Source organism: Pongo abelii, chromosome 1 (assembly GCF_028885655.2).
Source record: "Pongo abelii isolate AG06213 chromosome 1, NHGRI_mPonAbe1-v2.0_pri, whole genome shotgun sequence".
Classification (NCBI taxonomy): Eukaryota; Metazoa; Chordata; class Mammalia; order Primates; family Hominidae; genus Pongo; species Pongo abelii.
This window is the reverse complement of record NC_071985.2, coordinates 69,526,260-69,544,969: the sequence shown is the minus strand read 5'-3', so window position 1 is coordinate 69,544,969 and position 18,710 is coordinate 69,526,260. Positions and strand designations below refer to the sequence as shown.

The 18,710-nt window shown below is 36.0% G+C and overlaps 1 protein-coding gene across 22 annotated transcripts in view; it reads right to left on the bottom strand.

Moving 5' to 3' along the window:
- The window catches only part of ACBD6 (acyl-CoA binding domain containing 6), a 246,918-nt gene that overhangs the window by 116,757 nt on the left and 111,451 nt on the right, over nt 1–18,710 (bottom strand). For all 22 annotated transcript variants that reach the window (XR_010137526.1, XR_008523208.2, XR_010137504.1 and 19 more), the window contains one exon: nt 16,311–16,400. Coding sequence is in view for 8 of the 22 variants with exons in the window: in XM_054550424.2 (XP_054406399.1) it covers nt 16,311–16,400 (90 nt within the window). In the remaining 14 variants the exon portion in view is untranslated. The remainder of the gene's footprint in view (nt 1–16,310; nt 16,401–18,710) is intronic.

The window sequence follows — 18,710 nt, the reverse complement described above, 5'->3', positions numbered from 1 at the left end:
AAATACAAAATACATTCAAAAGCTTCAACAATAGAATAGATCAAACAGAAGAAAAAAAAATCTCAGAACTTGAAGACAGGTCTTCATAGATACCTCAGCCAAACAAATATAAAGAAAAGAGAACAAAAAAACAATGAGCAAAACCTTTGTGACATATGGGCCACCATAAAATGACCAAATAGGCAAAGTATTGGAACCCCAGAAGGCAAAGAGAAAACAAAAGGTTAGAAAAACTATTGAATGAAATAATAAGTGAAAATTTCCCAAGTCTAGCAAGAAATTCAGACATCCAGATATAGGAAGCTCAAAAATCCCCAAATAGAAACAATGTAAAAATGTTTTCTCCATGCCACATTATAGTCAAACTGTCAAAAGTCAAAGACAGGCCAAGCATAGTGGCTCATGCCTACAATTCCAGCACTTTGAGAGGTGAGGCAGGAGGATCACTTGAACCCAGTAGTTCGAGACCAGCCTGGGCAATATGGTGAAACTCCATTTCTACAAAAAATAAACAAATTAGTCGAGCATGGTGACACTCATCTGCAGTCCCAGCTACTTGGGAGGCTGAGGCAAGAAGATTGCTTGAGCCTGGGAAATCATGGCTGCAGCGAGCCATTATCATGCTACTGGGTGACAGAGTGAGATCATGTGGCAAAAACAAACAAAAACAAAACAAAACAAACAAACAAAAAACAATCAAAGACAAAATTCTAAAATCAGAGAGAGAAAAGCATCTAGTCACCTATACAGGAACCCCCATCAGAATAACAACAGATTTCTCAGTAGAAACCTTACAGGCCAGGAGAGAATTGGATGATATATTCAAAGTCCTGAAGGAAAAAAATTGCCCAAGGATATTATACCCAGCAAAATTATCCTTCGGAAATGAAAAAGAAATAAAGTCCTTCCCAGACAAGCAAAAGCTGAGGGAATTCATCGCCCTAGACTGGTCCTACAAGACATGCTTAAGGGATACTCAGTATAATAACGTGCTGTATAGGTTTTTAAAAGTTAAAAAAAAATGCTTAAGGGAGTCCTACACCCAGAAGTGAAACAACAATAACTACCATCATGAAGACACATGAAAATATAAAAACCACTGGTGGAGCAAACACACAAATCAAGAAAGAGAAAAACCTCAAATGTTACCACTACAGAATACCACTAAACCACAATGATAAAAAATAAGAGAGAAATAAAGGAACAAAGGATATACAAAACAACCAGAAATCAAGCAATAAAATGGTAGGAATAAGCTCTCATATATCAATAATAACCTTAAATGTGAATAAATTAAATTTTCCACTTTAAAGATACACAGTGGCTGAATGGCTTTTAAAAATGACTCAACTATATACTGCCTACAAGAAACCCATCTCACCTGTAAAGACACATACAGCCTGAATATGAGAGGATGAAAAAGATATTCCATGCAAACAGAAATCAAAAGCAAGCAGGAGTAGCTATACTTATATCAGACAAAATGAACCTTAAGTCAAAACCAGTAAAAAGAGACAAAGAAGGTCATTATATAATAATAAAGGGATTAATTTAGAAAGAGGTTACAATTGTAAACATATACCTAACACCGCAGCACCCAGATATTATATCAAGCAAATATTATTAAAGGGCGGGATAGACTCCAATACAATAACAATTGGGGACTTTAATACACCATTCTCACCACCAGACAGAAATCATCTAGACAGAAAATCAACAAAGAAATATTGGATTTAAACTGCCCATTAGACCAAAAGGACTTAAGAGATATTTACAGAACGTTTTGTCCAACAGCTACAAAATACACATTCTTCTCATTAGCATGCAGAAAATTCTCCAGGACAGACCATATGTTAGGTCACAAAACAAGTCTCAACAAATTTTAAAAAACTGAAATCATATAAAGTATCTTCTCAGTCCACAATGGAATAAAACTAGAAATCAATAACAACAGGAACTTTGGAAACTGTATAAATACATGGAAATTAGACAACATGCTCCTGAATCACCACTGGGTCAAGAAAAAAATTAAGGAGGAAATAAAAAAATTTATTGAACAAAATGAAAATCAAAACACAAGGTACCAAAACCTATGGGATACAGTAAAAACAGTGTTAAGAGGGAAGTTTATAGCAATATAAACCTTCAGCAAAAAAGTAGAGATATTTCAAATGAACAATCTAACAAGCCACCTCAAGGAACTAGAAAAACAAGAACACCTGGGTGCAGTGGCTCAGGTCTGTAATCCCAGCACTTTGGGAGGCCGAGGTGGGCAGATCACCTGAGGTCAGGAGTTCGAGACCAGCCTGGCCAACATGGTGAAACCCCATCTCTACTAAAAAATACAAAAGTTAGCCGGGCGTGGTGGTGCATGCCTGTAATCCCAGCTACTAGGGAGGTTGAGGCAGGAAAATAGCTTGAACCCAGGAGGCAGAGGTTGCAGTGAGCCGAGATTGCACCACTGCACTCCAGCCTGGGTGACAGAACAAGACTGCATCTCAAAAAAAAAAAAAAAAAAAAGAAAAGAAAAGGAGAAACAAGAACAAACCAAATCCCAAATTAGTATAAGAAATAATAAATCACAGCAAAACTAAACAAGAGAGACTAAAAAACAAACAAACAACCCAAAACCAAAGAATTAAGAAAATGAAAAGTTAGTTTTCTGAAAAGATAAACAGAAGTTAACAAACCACTTGCTAGACTAACCAAGAAAAAAAAAGAGAAGACCCAAATAAACAAAATCAGAAATGAAAAGGAGACATTGAAACTGATACCATAGAAATACAAAGGATCATCAGAGACAATTATGAACAATTACACAATAAAAAAACTAGAAAACCTAGAGAAAATGGGTAACTTCCTGGACAACACAAACTGCCAAGATTGAATCTGGAAGAAAAATAAAACCTGAATAGACCAATAGTGAGTAATGAGATTGAATCAGTGATAAAAAGTCTCTCAACAAAGAAAAGTCCAGGATTGGATGGCTTCACTGCTGAATTCTACCAAACTTTCAAAGAAGAACTAACACCAGTTCTCAAACTATTCTTAAAAAAAAACTAAAGAGGAAGGTACTCCGCCTAATTCATTCTACAAGGCCAGCATTACCTGACATCAAGGTAATCAGACAAGGGCTCAACAAAAAAAGAAAACTACAGGCCAATATCCCTGATGAACATAAATGTAAAAATTCTCAACAAAATACTACCAAACCAAATCCAACAGTACAGAATACATCATGATCAAATGGGACTTATCCCAGGGATGTAAGGATGGTCCAACATATACAAATTAATAAATGTGATACATCACATCAATAAAATGAAGGACAAAAACCATACGACCATCTCCACAGACACAGAAAAAGCATTTGATAAAATTCAACATCTCTTCAAAAAACTCTCAACAAACTAGGCATAGAAGGAACACACCTCAACATATAAAAGCCATATGACAAACGCACAGCTAACATCATACCAAATGGGGAAAAATTGGAAAACCTTTCCCCCAAGAACTGGAACAAGCCAAGAATGCCCACTCCTATTCAACACAGTACTGGAAGTGTTAGTGAGAGCAATTAGGAAAGAGAAAGAAAGAAAAACCATCCAAACAGGAAAACTTGAAGTCAAACTGTCCTTCTTTGACAATGATATGATCTTATAACTAGAAAAACCTATAGGCTCCACCAAAAATCTCTTAGATCTAATAAACAAATTCAGTCAAGTTGAATACAAAATCAACATATAAAAAATCAGTAGTGTTTCCATACCCCAATAATGAACCAGCTGAGAAAGAAATCAAGAAGGCAATCCCATTTACAATAGCTATAAAAAAAATACCTGGGAATAAATTTAACCAAGGAGGTGAAAGATCTCTATAAGGAAAACTACAAAACTGATGAAAGAAATTCACAAAAAATAGAAAGACATGCCATGCTCATGAATTAGAAGAATATTGTTTAAATGACCATACTGCCCAAAGTAATCTACAGATTCAATGCAACCCCTATCAAAATATTGACGTCACTTTTCACAGAAATAGAAAAAATAATTGTAAAATGTGTATAGAACCACAAAAGAGCCCAAATAGCTAAAGCAATCCTGAGCAAAAAGAACAAAGCTGGAGGCATCACACTGTCTGACTTCAAAATATATTATAATGCTATAGTAACCAAAAAAGCATGGTATTGGTATAAAAACAGACACACAGACCAGTGGAACAGAATAGGGAACCCAGAAGCAAATCTAGGTATTTAGAGTCAACTGATATTCAACAAAGATGCCAAGGATATACACTAAGGGAAGGCCATCCTTTTCAATAAATGGTGCTGGAAAAACTGGATATCCATATGCAAGGGAATAAACTGGATCCCCATCTCTCACCATATGTAAAAATCAACTCAAGATGAATTAAATACCTAAATACAAGGCCTGAAACTATAAAACTACTAGATGAAAACATAGGGAACTTGGTCTAGACAATGGTTTAATGGCTAAGACTTTGAAAGCAGAGATTTAAAAAAAAAAAAACAAAAATAGCTAAATGAGACTATATTAAACTACAAAGCTTCTGCACAGCAAACAATCAAAAGAGTAAAGAGTCAACCTGTAGAATGTGAGAAAATATCTGCAAATTATCTGACAAGGGACTAATATCCAGAATATACAAGAAACTCAAACCATTCAATAGTTAAAAAATAATAATCCTATTAAAAAATGAGCAAAGGATGTAAATAGACATTTCTCAAAAGTAGACAAACAAATAGCTAACAGCTACATGAAAGAAATGCTGAACATCACTAATCATCAGGGAAATGTAAATCAAGACCATGAGATACCATCTTATCCCAGTTAGAATGGTTATTATTAAAAGATTAAAAATTAACAGATGCTGGTAAGGATGCAGAGAAAAACTCTTATACATGGTTAGTGAGAATGTAAATTAGTACAGCCACTATGGGGCAACAGTATGAAGATTTCATAAAAAACTAAAAACAGAACTAACATACATTTCAGCAATCCCACTACTGGGTATTTATGGAAAGGAAAAGAAATAAGTGTATCAAAGGTACACCTGCACTTTGATGTTCACTGTAGCACTATTCACAATACCAAAGATATGGAATCAACTGAAGTGTCCATCTACAGATGAATGGATAAAGAAAATGTGGTATGCATACACAATGGAATACTAGTCAGCTATGAAAAAGAATGAAATCACGACATTTGCAGCAATGTGGATAGAACTGGAGGCCCTTATGTCAAGTGAAATAAGCCAGACACAGAAAGACAAATTTTACATGTTCTCATTCATATGTAGGAGCTAAAAGAGGTGATCTCATGAAGGTACTGGATAGAAGGACTGATACCAGAGGCTGGAAAAGGTGTGCTGGTGGGAGGTAGTGATGAAAAGAGATTGATCAACAGGTATAAACATGCAGTTAGATAGAAGGTATAATGTTTCATAGCAGAGTAGGGTTACTACAGTTAGCAACAATGCATTGTATATTTCAAAGCAGTTAGAAGACAGAACCTGAAATATTCTCCAGGTTATGGATACCCAAAATACCCTGACTTCATCATTACACATTCTATACATGCAATAAAATACTTATAAACACAAAAGAAGTCAGGAAAGAAAAAATAGAGAGTACTTACAAACACAAAAGAAGTCAGGAAAGAAAAAATAGAGAATACTTATAAACACAAAAGAAGTCAGGAAAGAAAAAATAGAGAAACAGAGCAGATGGGACAAACAGAAAACAAATAGCAAGCTGGTAGACTTAAACACAACCATACCAGTAATTACATTAAATGTAAATGAACTAAACACTGCAATTAAAAGACAAAGATTATCATACTAGATAAAGACCAAAACTCAACTACACACTGTTTATAAGAGACATGCCTTAAAGATACAGTGTTATGGACTAAATTGTGCTCCCCAACACCCAATTCCTCTGTTGAAGCCCTGACCCTCAATATGACTATATTTAGAAATAGGGCTTTTAAAGAGCTAATTAAGGTCAAATTAGGTTATAAAGGTGGGGCCTTAATGTGATAGGGCTGGTGCCCTTACAAGAAGAGAGAGAGACACTAGAGATCCCTCCATATATGAGCACAGAGGAAAGGCCCGTGAGGACACAGCAAGATGGTGGCTATCTACAAGCCAAGTTGAGAGGCCTCACCAGAAACCAACCCTGTTGGCACCTTTATCTTTGATTTAGAATCTCCAGAACTGTGGGAATAAATGTCTGTTGTTTATGCTATTCAGTCTGTGTATTTTGTTACAGCGGACCAAGTAGACTAACACATACACATAGGGTACAAGTAAAAGGATAGAAAAGGCTGGGCGCAATGGCTCATGCCTGTAATCCCAGCACTTTGGGAGGCCGAGGCGGGTGGACCACTTGAGGTCAGAAGTTTGAGGCCAGCCTGGCCAACACGGTGAAACCCGGTCTCTACTAAAAATACAAAAATTAGCCAGGTGTGGTGGTGCGTACCCGTAGCTCCAGCTACTCTAGAGGCTGAAGTTGGAGAATTGCTTGAACCCAGGAGGCAGAGGTTGCAGTGAGCCAAGATTGCACCACTGCACTCCAGCCTGGGTGACAGAGCTAGACACTGTCTCAAAAAACAAACAAAAAACGCATTCAGTACCTGAGCTATGAGATAGGTTAGGTGTATTAAGTGCATTTTCAACTCATGATATTTTCAACTTATGATGGGTTTATCAGGATGTAAGCCCATCATAAGTTGAGGAGCATCTGCAGTGTACTTTTTCCTTCTAACTGCTTTCAATGTTGTTGTTTTTTTTTTCTCATTAATTTTCCAAAGCTTGATTTTAATGTGTCTTGCTGTGGGTTCTGTCAGGTGTATCTGTCTATGGTTCTCTCAGCTTCTTAAATCTATAGGTTTATGCCTTTTATCAAATTTGGGAAGTTTTCAGCCAGTAACTCTTCCAATATTTTTTGTAGTTCCACACTCTTTCTCCTCTCCTTCTAGCACTTTGATGACAAAAAAAGTTAGATCTTTTACAATTGTCCCACAGTCCTGGAGGCTCTGTTAATTTCTTTTCCATCTACTTCTCTCTGTTGTTCAAATTATATACTTTCTATTGCTTTATCTTTAAGTTCACTGATCTTTTTATCATTTCCATCTAGTATTGAGTGCATCCAGTTAATTTTTACTTCAGCTATTACATTTGCAATTCTACAATTTCTATTTAGTTCCTTTTTAGATCTCCTATTCCTTTGCTGAGATTTTCTGTTTTTTCCATTTGTTTCAAGAATGTTTGTAACTACTCATTGAAACATTTTTATGATGACTGCTCTAAAATGTTTGTCAGACAATTTCAACATCTCACTGTTTGGCGTATGTTGACCTCCTTTTACCATTCGAGTTGTGATTTCCCAGGTTCTTGGTAGGATGAGTAATTTTCAATTTTGAGTATGCAAATCTGTATTCTACTTAAATCTTCTAGTTTAGCAGGCAGTTTCTCTATTTGGGTTTCTTGTGCAGGTCCTGATCTACTTTTAGGAGTTGTAGTTCCATAATAATTTCATTTTCAAAGCCCTTACAGTACTATTTGGGTCCGCCTTGCTTGTGTGCTACTTAGAGGTCAATGTGAAAATGCAGGCACTATTCCACACTGTAGTTCAGTTCTCAACCCTTCTGTCATGTTAATTTTGGTCAGTATAATGTATGAGTCACTCTGGGATCTTTCCAGGACTCTGCATACAAGTTTAAAGCATCTCTTTCTCCAGCTCCCTCCTCTCTAAAATTCTCCCCCACACCATCACTCCCTATTTGGGAAGGGGAGAAGTACTACCTTATTATTGCCTTTAATTCCAGGGTGGGAGGTGATGGATATCGAAGCTTACCACTTGGTCTCCACTGACACCACACTTATGACAGAAGGGGAGTATCATCTGCTACCTCTGGGCAGGATATGAAAGTCTAGGCTTCCCATTTGGCCTCTTCTGGCACCACCCTGGTGAGGAAAGGAAATCACTTCCTGCTACCACTGGGCAGGAACTGAAAGCCCAAGGTTCTCATTCAGCATCTGTTGATAACACCTTGATGGGGAAGAGAAGCACTGCTTGCTACCACCAGCCAGGGGATGTGTAGGCTTCCCTTTCAGCCTCCAAGCAAGGGTGTGGCATATTCTTCCTCCATGTATTTGGCTGGGGTAGGGTGGGTATTGTTGAAAAGTTCTGTTCTGTTAGATTGCCCCTTTTCCTGTCCTTTGGCAAGAGATAACAGGCTTTTCTTATCTGCACCCGTTGGTATTTCTGGGTTGTGGGCTTCTCCAGAGCCCACTTCAGCTTATAAAGAAACAAAAAGAAAACCCAGAGAAGCTGGGCACGGTGGCTCACACTTGTTATCCCACCACTTTGGGAGGCCGAGGCGAGCGGATCACGAGGTCAGGAGATTGAGACCATCCTGGTTAACACAATGAAACCCTGTCTCTACCAAAAATACAAAAAAATTAGCCGGGCGTGATGGTGGGCACCTGTAGTCCCAGCTACTCGGGAGGCTGAGGCAGGAGAATGGCATGAACCCAGGAGGCGGAGCTTGCAGTGAGACGAGATCGCACCACGGCACTCCAGCCTGGGGACAAAGTGAGACTCCATCTCAAAAACAAAAGAAAACTCAGAGAAATCACCACAGTGTCATTTCTCAATTCTTGAGGTCCCTAGTCAGTCAGCTCTCTTCCTCTAACCCTTTAGTCTTCTTATGTTTATTTGCTGTGTATGTCCAGGGTTTTAAATCTGAACTGAATAGGAAGAACAGGCAGAAATAAGTCTTATCCGGAACTGAAGACCCCTTATCTAAGCATTAAAGAATAGTTAATACTAATCTTAAATGCACTCTTTCAGAGAATGAAGGAGTATTTCCCATCTGGTTTTATGCAGCTAATACAACTATCTCTATTTGAAAATGATATAATCTTGTATATAAAAATTATAAGGAATCCACTAACAAACTGTCAGAACTAATAGAAGTATTCAGAAAGAATGCAGGATACAGATCAATAAACACAGATCAATTTTTTTTTTTTTTTTAAATTTTTGTAGCAATACAGAGTCACTACGTTGCCCAGGCCAGTCTCAAACTCCTGGCCTCAAGTGATCCTCCTGCCTTGGCCTTCCAAAGTGCTGGGATTACAGGTGTGACCAATCATGCCTGGCCAAAAATTAATTGTATCTCTATACATTAAAAATGAACAATCAGAAAAGGAAATGAAGAAAACAATTTCATTTATAAGATTAAAAACATAAAATACTTAGTAATAAATTTAATAAAAGAAGTGCAAGACTTGTACACAGAAAACTATAAAACATCAATGAAAGAAATTAAATAAGACCTAAATAAATGGGAAAGCATCATGTATTCATGGACTTAATATTTTAAGATGGTACTATTCCCCAAGCTGATCTATAGATTCAATGCAATTCTTATTAAAATCTTCACTGCCTTTTTGGCAAAAATGAACAAACTGATCCTAAAATTCACATGGAAATTCACGGGGCCCAGAATAGCCAAAACAACCTTGAAAAAAGGTGGAAAAATCACACTTCTCAATTTCAAAACTTACTACAAAGCCACAGTAATCAAGACTGTGTGGTATTAACATAAGGAAAGACATATTGATCAATGGAATAAAATTAAGAATCTAGAAATAAATCCTCATATTTATAAACAAATTTATTTTTGACAAGAGTGCTACAATGACTTAATGGGGGAAAGAACAGTCTTTTCAATAACGGTGGTGAAACAACTGGATATCCATATGTAAAAGAATGAAGTTAGACCCCTACTTCACACTCTACCCAATTAACTCAAAATAATCAAAGACTTCAATGTAAGAGATAGCACTATAAAATTCTTAGAAGAAAAAGGCTTAATCATCATGATCTTTGATTAGACAATGATTTCTTAAAACCACAAACAACAAAACAAAAAATAAGACCACAAAAATTTAAAACTTTTATGTTTTAAAGGACACTATCAAGCAAGTAAAAAGACAATTCAATGAACTGAAGAAAGTATCTGCAAATCATACATCTGAAATGGGACTTGTATCCAAAACATATAACTCATATAACTCAATAATAAAGAGACAAATAACACAATTTTTAAAATGAGCACAAAATCTGAATAGAAATTTCCACAACGAACATATACAAATGACCAATGAGTACATGAAAAGATGCTCAATATCATTAACCATCAAGGAAATGAAAATCAAAACCACAGTGAGATGCTACTTCCCATACCTTAGGATGGCTATAATCAAAAAGACAGATGATAACAAGTATTGGCAAGGATGTGGAGAAACTAGAACTCTCATACATCGCTGCTGAGAATATAAAATGGTGCAGTGTCTTTGAAAAACAACAGGCAGTTCCTCAAAAGGTTAAACATAGAGTTATGCTATGACCCAGCAATTCTACTCCTAGGTATATACCTAAGAGGAATAAAAATATATGTGTATAAGTCTACATTCAAGAAAGCTCACAGCCCCTTTATTCATAATAGCCAGACACTGAAGGAAAAAAAAAGACACCTAAATGCCCATCAACAGAAGAGATAAAATTGTGGTATATACACGCAATGAAATGTTATACAGCAATAAGGGAACAATTGATACATGTAACATGAATGACTCTCACAAATGTTATGTTGAACATAATAAGCCTAATCCAAAAGTATATATACTTTATTATTCCAAATATTTGAATTTTAAGAAGAGTTGGAACTAATCAGGGGTCACAGAAGTTCAGAATAATAGTCATCTCAGGGTGGAAGTGAAGGATGGATATTGACAGGAAGTAACTTTAGGGAACAAATTTTCTAGAGGTTCCAGGAATGTTCTAATTTGAAATAGGTGGTAGTTACACAAGGGTATGTGTATGTGTATAGATGTGTGTGTGTGTGTGTATATATATGTATGTAAAACGCACTGTGCTGTATCCTTAAGATTTGTGTACATTACCTCACTGAATTTTAGACTTAATAATTTTAAGTAATGAAGAAAAAACTTTATGTACAGTATGATACTAAATAGCTTTAAAATATATACATGTAAGTAGGAAAAAAGATGAAAATGAAATATATACAAATTTTACAGTGAACAGGTTAAGAGCTTGGGCTTTGGAGTCAGAATATTCAAATCTAGGCTTTGGCCTTCACTAGCTCTATAACTTCTTTAAGCTCCTGTTTCTTCACCAGTAAAATGTAGAGCATAATATATGCACATTATGGGATTGATGCAATGACTAAAAGAGACAATGCACATAAAATTCTTGACACATAGTAAACACTAAATACTTGTTATATCCTACCCACCCCACCCCTCCCCACACAGATACGCACTATGTAATGGGATTACAGATGGTTTTATTTATTGCTTTATACTTTTCTCATGTTTTTGAAATCTTTTATAAGACACAGAAAGGCACAAGGTATTCACTGAGAGGGCACAGGGCTAGTCTATAAACCGTAAGCTTATACAATTTATACGTCATAAAGCCTTTATACATTTCTGTACCACTTAAAACAAAATGTTTTTCTTTTAAACTGCATAACACCAGTACACAGTACTGACACATACACCACAGATGTTCCTACTCCTCCTACCAATAAATGTTCAGCATTCAAATACCTTTTAATGTGCTTTGGGGCGTAGTTTTAATCTTTCTTCAGGGCTTGAAAAATCAAAGTTACTGAAGAAGTCAGAGAAGGGTGTGTGTGTGTGTGTGTGTGTGTGTGTGTGTGTGAAAAATCAAAGTTACTGAAGAAGTCAGAGAAGGGTGTGTGTGTGTGTGGGTGTGGGTGGGTGGGTGTGTGTGTGTGTGTGTGTGTGTACATATCCTAATCCCAAATGTGGGATTAAGCCATATCCTAATCCCTAAGCCATATCCCCTAATCCCAAATGTGGTAAGAATCTAACTTCCAGAGTGGAACGAAAAATCAATACCAAGCAGTGGAAGAGACAAAACTGTATCCATAATACTGTCAGATAACAAATGAAATCTATACAGCATCTTTCTTAGAAATAAAATTTCAAGTTTCAATTCCATCACAGTCACACAACATAGAAGCCGTAGTACAAAAAAAAATGTATGAGATAGACTAAAGGGTAAAAAATGACAGGAAAACACAGAGTAGACTTTGACATATCTCTAATTACTGCTTCGTTTCAGACTACTGGTAAAAATTAGTCTTCAGATAGTTGATAACATCAGACTGTCTGTGCTGAGTTAGTACCAAGATCTGTAGCCAAGCAAATACTTCTAATAAAATTGATTTTCCTTTTTGGCAACCAATAGGCCAGTCAATAATAATGTTGTTTAAGAAATATTGAGTCATGAGGCAGATGAATCTTTCCTTCCATTTATCATGTTTGTATTGTCTATATTTGAAAAGCGTTTTCAATAACAAAACCAAAGAAGATATTACAAGCAAAAGAGTTATTCTGAGCGCTAATCTCCAGAAGCCCTCTGACTTCGAAGCATGTTTGCAACTCAAACTGGAAAAGCCAAAAGCATCCCATTAACTAAAGTTAGATTGTATAGATTATGACTGTCAAAAGAGAATCAAAGCTGGTGGCTACACACAATGGTCATGTGAATACAAAGGAAAACATTGTGCCAGGCATATAATTCTAACAGATCCGACCTAAAAACCCACATGGAACTTTTACTTTGCATTAAAGCTTAGTCTTTAGTAAAGAATATTCTATAAAGCCACCTATAGTTTTTGGACTGTTTGTCTCACACTATCCAAACAAATAGAATGTAAGAAATCCGCAAGGCAAAAACCTCAGGCAATGCCTAACTTGGGGAAATTTCCATATACAATACCTCCAAACAATGTGTTTGGTTAAAAAAACTGTTTTGTTGTTTTTTAGAGACAGGGTCTTGTGCTCTGTCACCCAGGATGGAATGCAGTGGCACAATCATAGTTCACTGTAACCTCAAACTCCTGGGCTCAAGTGATCCTCCCACCTCAGCCTCCAGAGTAGTTAGGACTACAGGCACCCACCACTACATCTAATTTAAAAAAAAAAATGTGTGGAGACGGGGTCTCACTATGTTGCCCAGGCTGGTCTCAAACTCCTGGCCTCAAGTGATCCTCCTGACTCAGCCCCCTAAAGTGCTAGGATTACAGGCATGAGCCATCGCATCTGGCCAGTTTTTTTTTGTTTGTTGTTTTAATTTAGTGGTAATAGTGGTTGGGGAAAGCTGGATGTTGAAAAAAATGACTTTGAAATTCCCACAGAAGAATAAATAAGCAAAATAGTAGAAAGTATTTTGAATGAGTAGTGAAGGAATTTGCCCAACCAGATTTAAAAATATATTTTGAAGCTATAATACTTAAAACAGTGTAGCACAAATACATGAACAGAAAACCAGAGCAATGGAATGGAAGAACAAGCCCCCAAGATAGACTGAAATACATAAAAGAATTGAGACTATGATAAGACAGTTCAAATTGCTATAGAAAAGATACCAATTATTCAATAAACATTACTGGAACTGGCTAGTCATCTGGACAAAAATAAAGTTGGCACCATCTGGAAAAAAGTAAAATTCCTATTACATACATAGGATACATATGTCAATTATACATGAGTTGATAAAAACCACGAAATAATGAAAGTACTAGAAGAAAATGTGGGGGAAAATTTTAACAACTATATCACAAAGAAAGTGCAAATTTTCCTTACCATGTAAAAAGTTCCTGTAAGGAGAAAAATACCATCAATACAATGGGAAACTGAGGGAAAGCTATATTAAAAATATGATATACCATTCATCATTCATCAAACAGGCAGAGAACAAAAAGTGTTATGATGAACTATTTGGCATGGCTAGAGAAACAGGAATTCTCTCACACACTGCTGGTCGAAGTATAAATTGTTACAGTCCATTTATATTGTACTTGTTAACTAAATTATGACATATTCTCCTGGGAACTGGTTGGATGATGGTGCCAATTATGGTGAGTAGTGGGCGGGGAAGGGTGGACTGTTGAGGGATGCTGGTGTTTAGTGTTAGATATTGTGCGTTTGAAGTGTCTGAGGGATATCAAAGAAGAGATATGTGTGTCTGGAGCTACTGGCTGAGATCTGGGTTGGTGATAAACATTTATTCTACTTTCTCTGTGAAACAGGAGGTATTCTGAAGATAAAGACCAGAAGATTTGGTAGTCAAATTTAATGATGATATTACCATGATTTATGATAACACCAGTGTTGTGTGATTTTTTTTATTTTTATTTTTAGCTTTTTCCAGAACCTAAGTGTAAAAAGACAAAGATGCCTATGTTACCACTTCTATTCAACCTAGTACTGAAAGGCCCAGCCGGAGCAATTAGGCAAGAAAATGAAATAAAAGGCACCCAAATCAGTCATTAGGATGTCTATTGTCAAAAACACAGAAAATAACAAGTGTGGACAAGGATGTGGAGAAATTCGAATATCTATGTATTACTGGTGGGAATGTAAAATGGTGTAGCTACTATGGGAAACAATACGGCAATTCCCCAAAAAATTAAATGTAGAATTATCATATGATCCAGCAATTCTATTTCTAGGGTATATAAAAAAGAAGTGAAAGCAGGGACTTGAACAGACATTTGTACACCCATGTTCACAGCATCCTTATTCATAATCGCCTAAAGGTAAAAGCAAACCAAGTGCCATAGATATTGGAATAAACAAAGTACGGTAAATACATACAAATAATATTCGACTTTAAAAGGGAAGGAAATTTTGACACATGCAACCACATGGATGAACCTTGATGATCTTATGCTGAGTGAGATAAGCCAGTCAAAAAGGGACAAATATTGTATGATTCCACTTATATGAGGTACCTAGAGTAGTCAAATTCACAGAAATAGAAAGTGGAATGGTAGTTGTCAGGGGCTGAGGGAATGGAGGAATGGGAGATTAGTGTTTAATGGTTAGAGTTTCAGTTGGCGGAGATGAAAAAGTTCTGGAGATGGGTGGTGGTGATGGGCACACACAATATAAATGTATTTAATGCCACATAACTATACACTTAAAATGGTAAATTTTATGTTATGAGTATTTTACCACAATAAAAAAGAGAAAGAAAACCAAAACCTTAGGTTCTGGAAAGGGGTAAATTTTAATGACCTTGGATTTGGCAATGGTTTCTTAAGTATGACACCATAAACAAAAGGAAAAAAGAGAAAACAAATGATAAATTAGAGTTCATCAAAATTTACAACCTGTGCATCAAAAGACACTATCAAGAAAATAAAGAGAAAATCCACAAAAAGGGAGAAGACACTTGCAAATCATGTATCTGATAAGGGTCTAGTATCCAGAACATATAAAGCACTCCTACAACTCAACAACAAAAAGACAAATCACTTTAAAATGGGCAAAGACTTAAACAGACATTTCTCCAAAAAAGATATGCAAATAGTCAACAAGCATATGAAAAGATACACCATATCATTAGTCATTATGGAAATGTAAATCAAAATTATACCATGATGAGATATCACTTCATACCCACTAAGATAGTTATTTTTAAAAAAGCAAAAATAACAAGTATTGGTGAGGATGTGGTGAAACTGGAAGCATCATACATAGCGGCTGGGCATGAAAAATGGTGTAGCTCCTATGGAAAACAGTTTGTCAGTTGCTCAAAAAGTTAAACATCAAATTACCCTATGACCCAGTAATTCCACTCCTACGTCTACAACCAAAAGAACTGACAACAGGTATTCAAACAAAAATACAAGTACACAAATGTTCACAGTGGCATTATTCACAATTGCCAAAAGACAGAAACACCCAAACTGCCCATCAATTGATTAATGCATAAACAACATGTGGGATATCCAAAAAATTCAGCCACAAAAAGGAATGAGGTATTGTTACATGTTACAATATAGATACACCTTCAAAACATTATGCTAAGTAAAAGAATTCAAACACAACCATAAATTTTATGATTCCCATTTATATAAAATATCCAGAATAGGCAAATCTATAGAAACAGAAAGCAGATTAGTGGTTGTCAAGGTCTGGGGCAAGGGGAGAAATAAAAAAATGTTAAAAAGTGACTGCTTAGTGGAAACAGGGTTTTCTTTTGCGGTGACAACAGTATTACGGAACTATATAGTAGCAATGATTACACAACGTTACGAAATGTACTAAACGCCACTGAATTGCACATTTCAAAAGAGTTAATCTGGTAAATTTTATGTTATGCGAATTATACTTCAATTTAAAAAATAAAAGCTCTTCTTTATCACTCTTACCTGACAGTTAATGTCAGCTCTATGTTGTAGCAAGACTGTGACTAGTTCCTTATGTCCTCGATCACAGGCCCAGTGAAGTAGAGCCCTACCCTAAAAACAAACACAGAAGATAAATGAATTTGTTATCTCAGTTGTGGGGCCATGTAAAAGATATAATGCTTTAAGAAAGATAAGGAAATATAAAAAATTATAGGTTAATTATTCTAACAATGATTGATATAAAAAATGCACTCTGGAAAAAGCAATAAACAATCAATGGGGCAGGGCATGGTGGCTCATGCCTGTAATCCCAGCACTTTGAAAGGCTGAGGCGGGTGGATCACTTGAGGTCAAGAGTTCGAGTCCAGCCTGGCCAACATGGTAAAACCCTGTCTCTGCTAAAAATACAAAAATTAGCTGGGCATGGTGATGGATGCTTGTAATCCCAGCTACTTGGGAGGCTGAGGCAAGAGAATCGCTTGAACTCGGGAGGCGGAGGTTGCAGTGGGCCGAGATTGTACCACTGCACTCCAGCCTGGGTGACAGGGCAAACTCCACCTCAAAAACAACAACAACAACAACAATGAAAACAATCAATGGGAAGCCCCAATATCTACTTCTGGGTCTGTACTAGCCCAATGCCTGCTTTCAGCTCAATCAGTTCACTTACAGAGTGGAGATAATGATAGTAATAATAGTAATAATATCAATAATATCTGCTAAATGAACTGTAAGAAAATGCTTTGTAAACTGTACTTTATAAATATAAAGTATAGTTTTCCTAAATATTATGTCCATTTCTTTTTTTCTGGAAAGAAATCATAAGAATAAAAAACCAAGCACTTAAAACTAGGTAGAAATCATAATCTAAATGTACTATAACTAAATTTCCTCAAGTTTATTCCTTAAAAAGATTATTTAACCAGTTTGCAAATAAGCATTTCTCCTTACTATTGCAAGTTTACACTCTGAAATACCTCAAAAACACTAGTAAAATCTATTAGTGTCTATCATCAAACAGTTGACTGTGAAAGCCACTTGTAAAAGAGAATGGATGATTAAATATTAGGAGATAAAGTACTAAATACGAAATATTAATTTTAACACTTGTCTACCAAAGACTCACAGTTACTACTACATGTGTTATTTCTATTCTCTACTGCCAGAAAATCTTGTTTTAGTTAATGAAAAAAAGCCTATTTGGTTCAAAAGAATAAACAAAACCCCAAAAGCTAAGGGCTTTTCTGAATAAATAAGTGACGCATGGCTTACTACTTTCTGAAGATGGTGATGATGTTGTCATTTATAAAGAATGGAATGTTTTTCCACATTAAGTTGACATCCCTACTTTATGTCATTTTAGAAAAGATTTAAATAGATATAAGCTAGGGCAAGGATTGATTTAAAGTAAAAAGCACCTTTCAAGAAATAGCTTTTCTAGAACTGCCTACATTCTTTTTATCATTCAGACTCTCTTCACATACCTATTAGTTCAACCAATTAAACTAGGATCTATTCTTTAAACAAAAAACAAAGTAGGAAAACTTCTTCCCTACAAATTGTCTTTTTCTTTTGCTTTCATTTACTTGATTTACTTTTATTTACCTGTGAATATCTGTTTTCTAATAGGCTTACACAAAATCCTAAGAGGGAGGAAAGCAGAGAAAAAGTGTGGTCAAATCATTCACAATTTATTGTAGTATCAAAATAAAAAAAATTTATTTTGCCTTGTTCAGAGCCCACTAGGAGTTATTTTTTATTTTATTTATTTATTTATTTTGAGACGGAGTTTTGCTCTTTTGCCGAGGCTGGAGTGCAGTGGCGGGATCTCCGCTTACTGCAACCTCCGCCTTCTGCTTTCAAGCAGTTCTGCCTCAGCCTCCCAAATAGCTGGGATTACAGGGACCCGCCACCATGCCCAGCTAATTTTTGTATTTCTTTTTAGTAGAGATGGGGTTTCACCATGTTGGCCAGGCTGGTCTCGAACTCCTGACCTTGTGATCCGCCCGCCTTGGCCTCCCAAAGTGCTGGGATTACAGGCGTGAGCCACCACGCCCAGCCAGGAGTTATTTTTTAGTGGAGACAATTCTTAAAGTCCAGGTGAAAATGTATTGTTGAGTACTAGAGCAGTTTCCTATGTTAAAATTTTTGTAGCTCTAATGTGACCTGCTGTTACTAGGGCTCTAATTCAGAAATCCTCCATATGAACAATTAGATATTTTAATGAGACTCTGAATAAATACTAATGAATAAAATATTCTACAGGTCCATGTTATTGTTTCACAGCATTAATACATTAAAAGAATCAGACAAAATTTCAAAGTCTCATTTTTAGTTCTAATTGTAAGTGTGCATTTTATGGCTATTAGGTTAAACTATTGACAAGAGTTACTACATAGTTAAGATGATGTGTGATATATT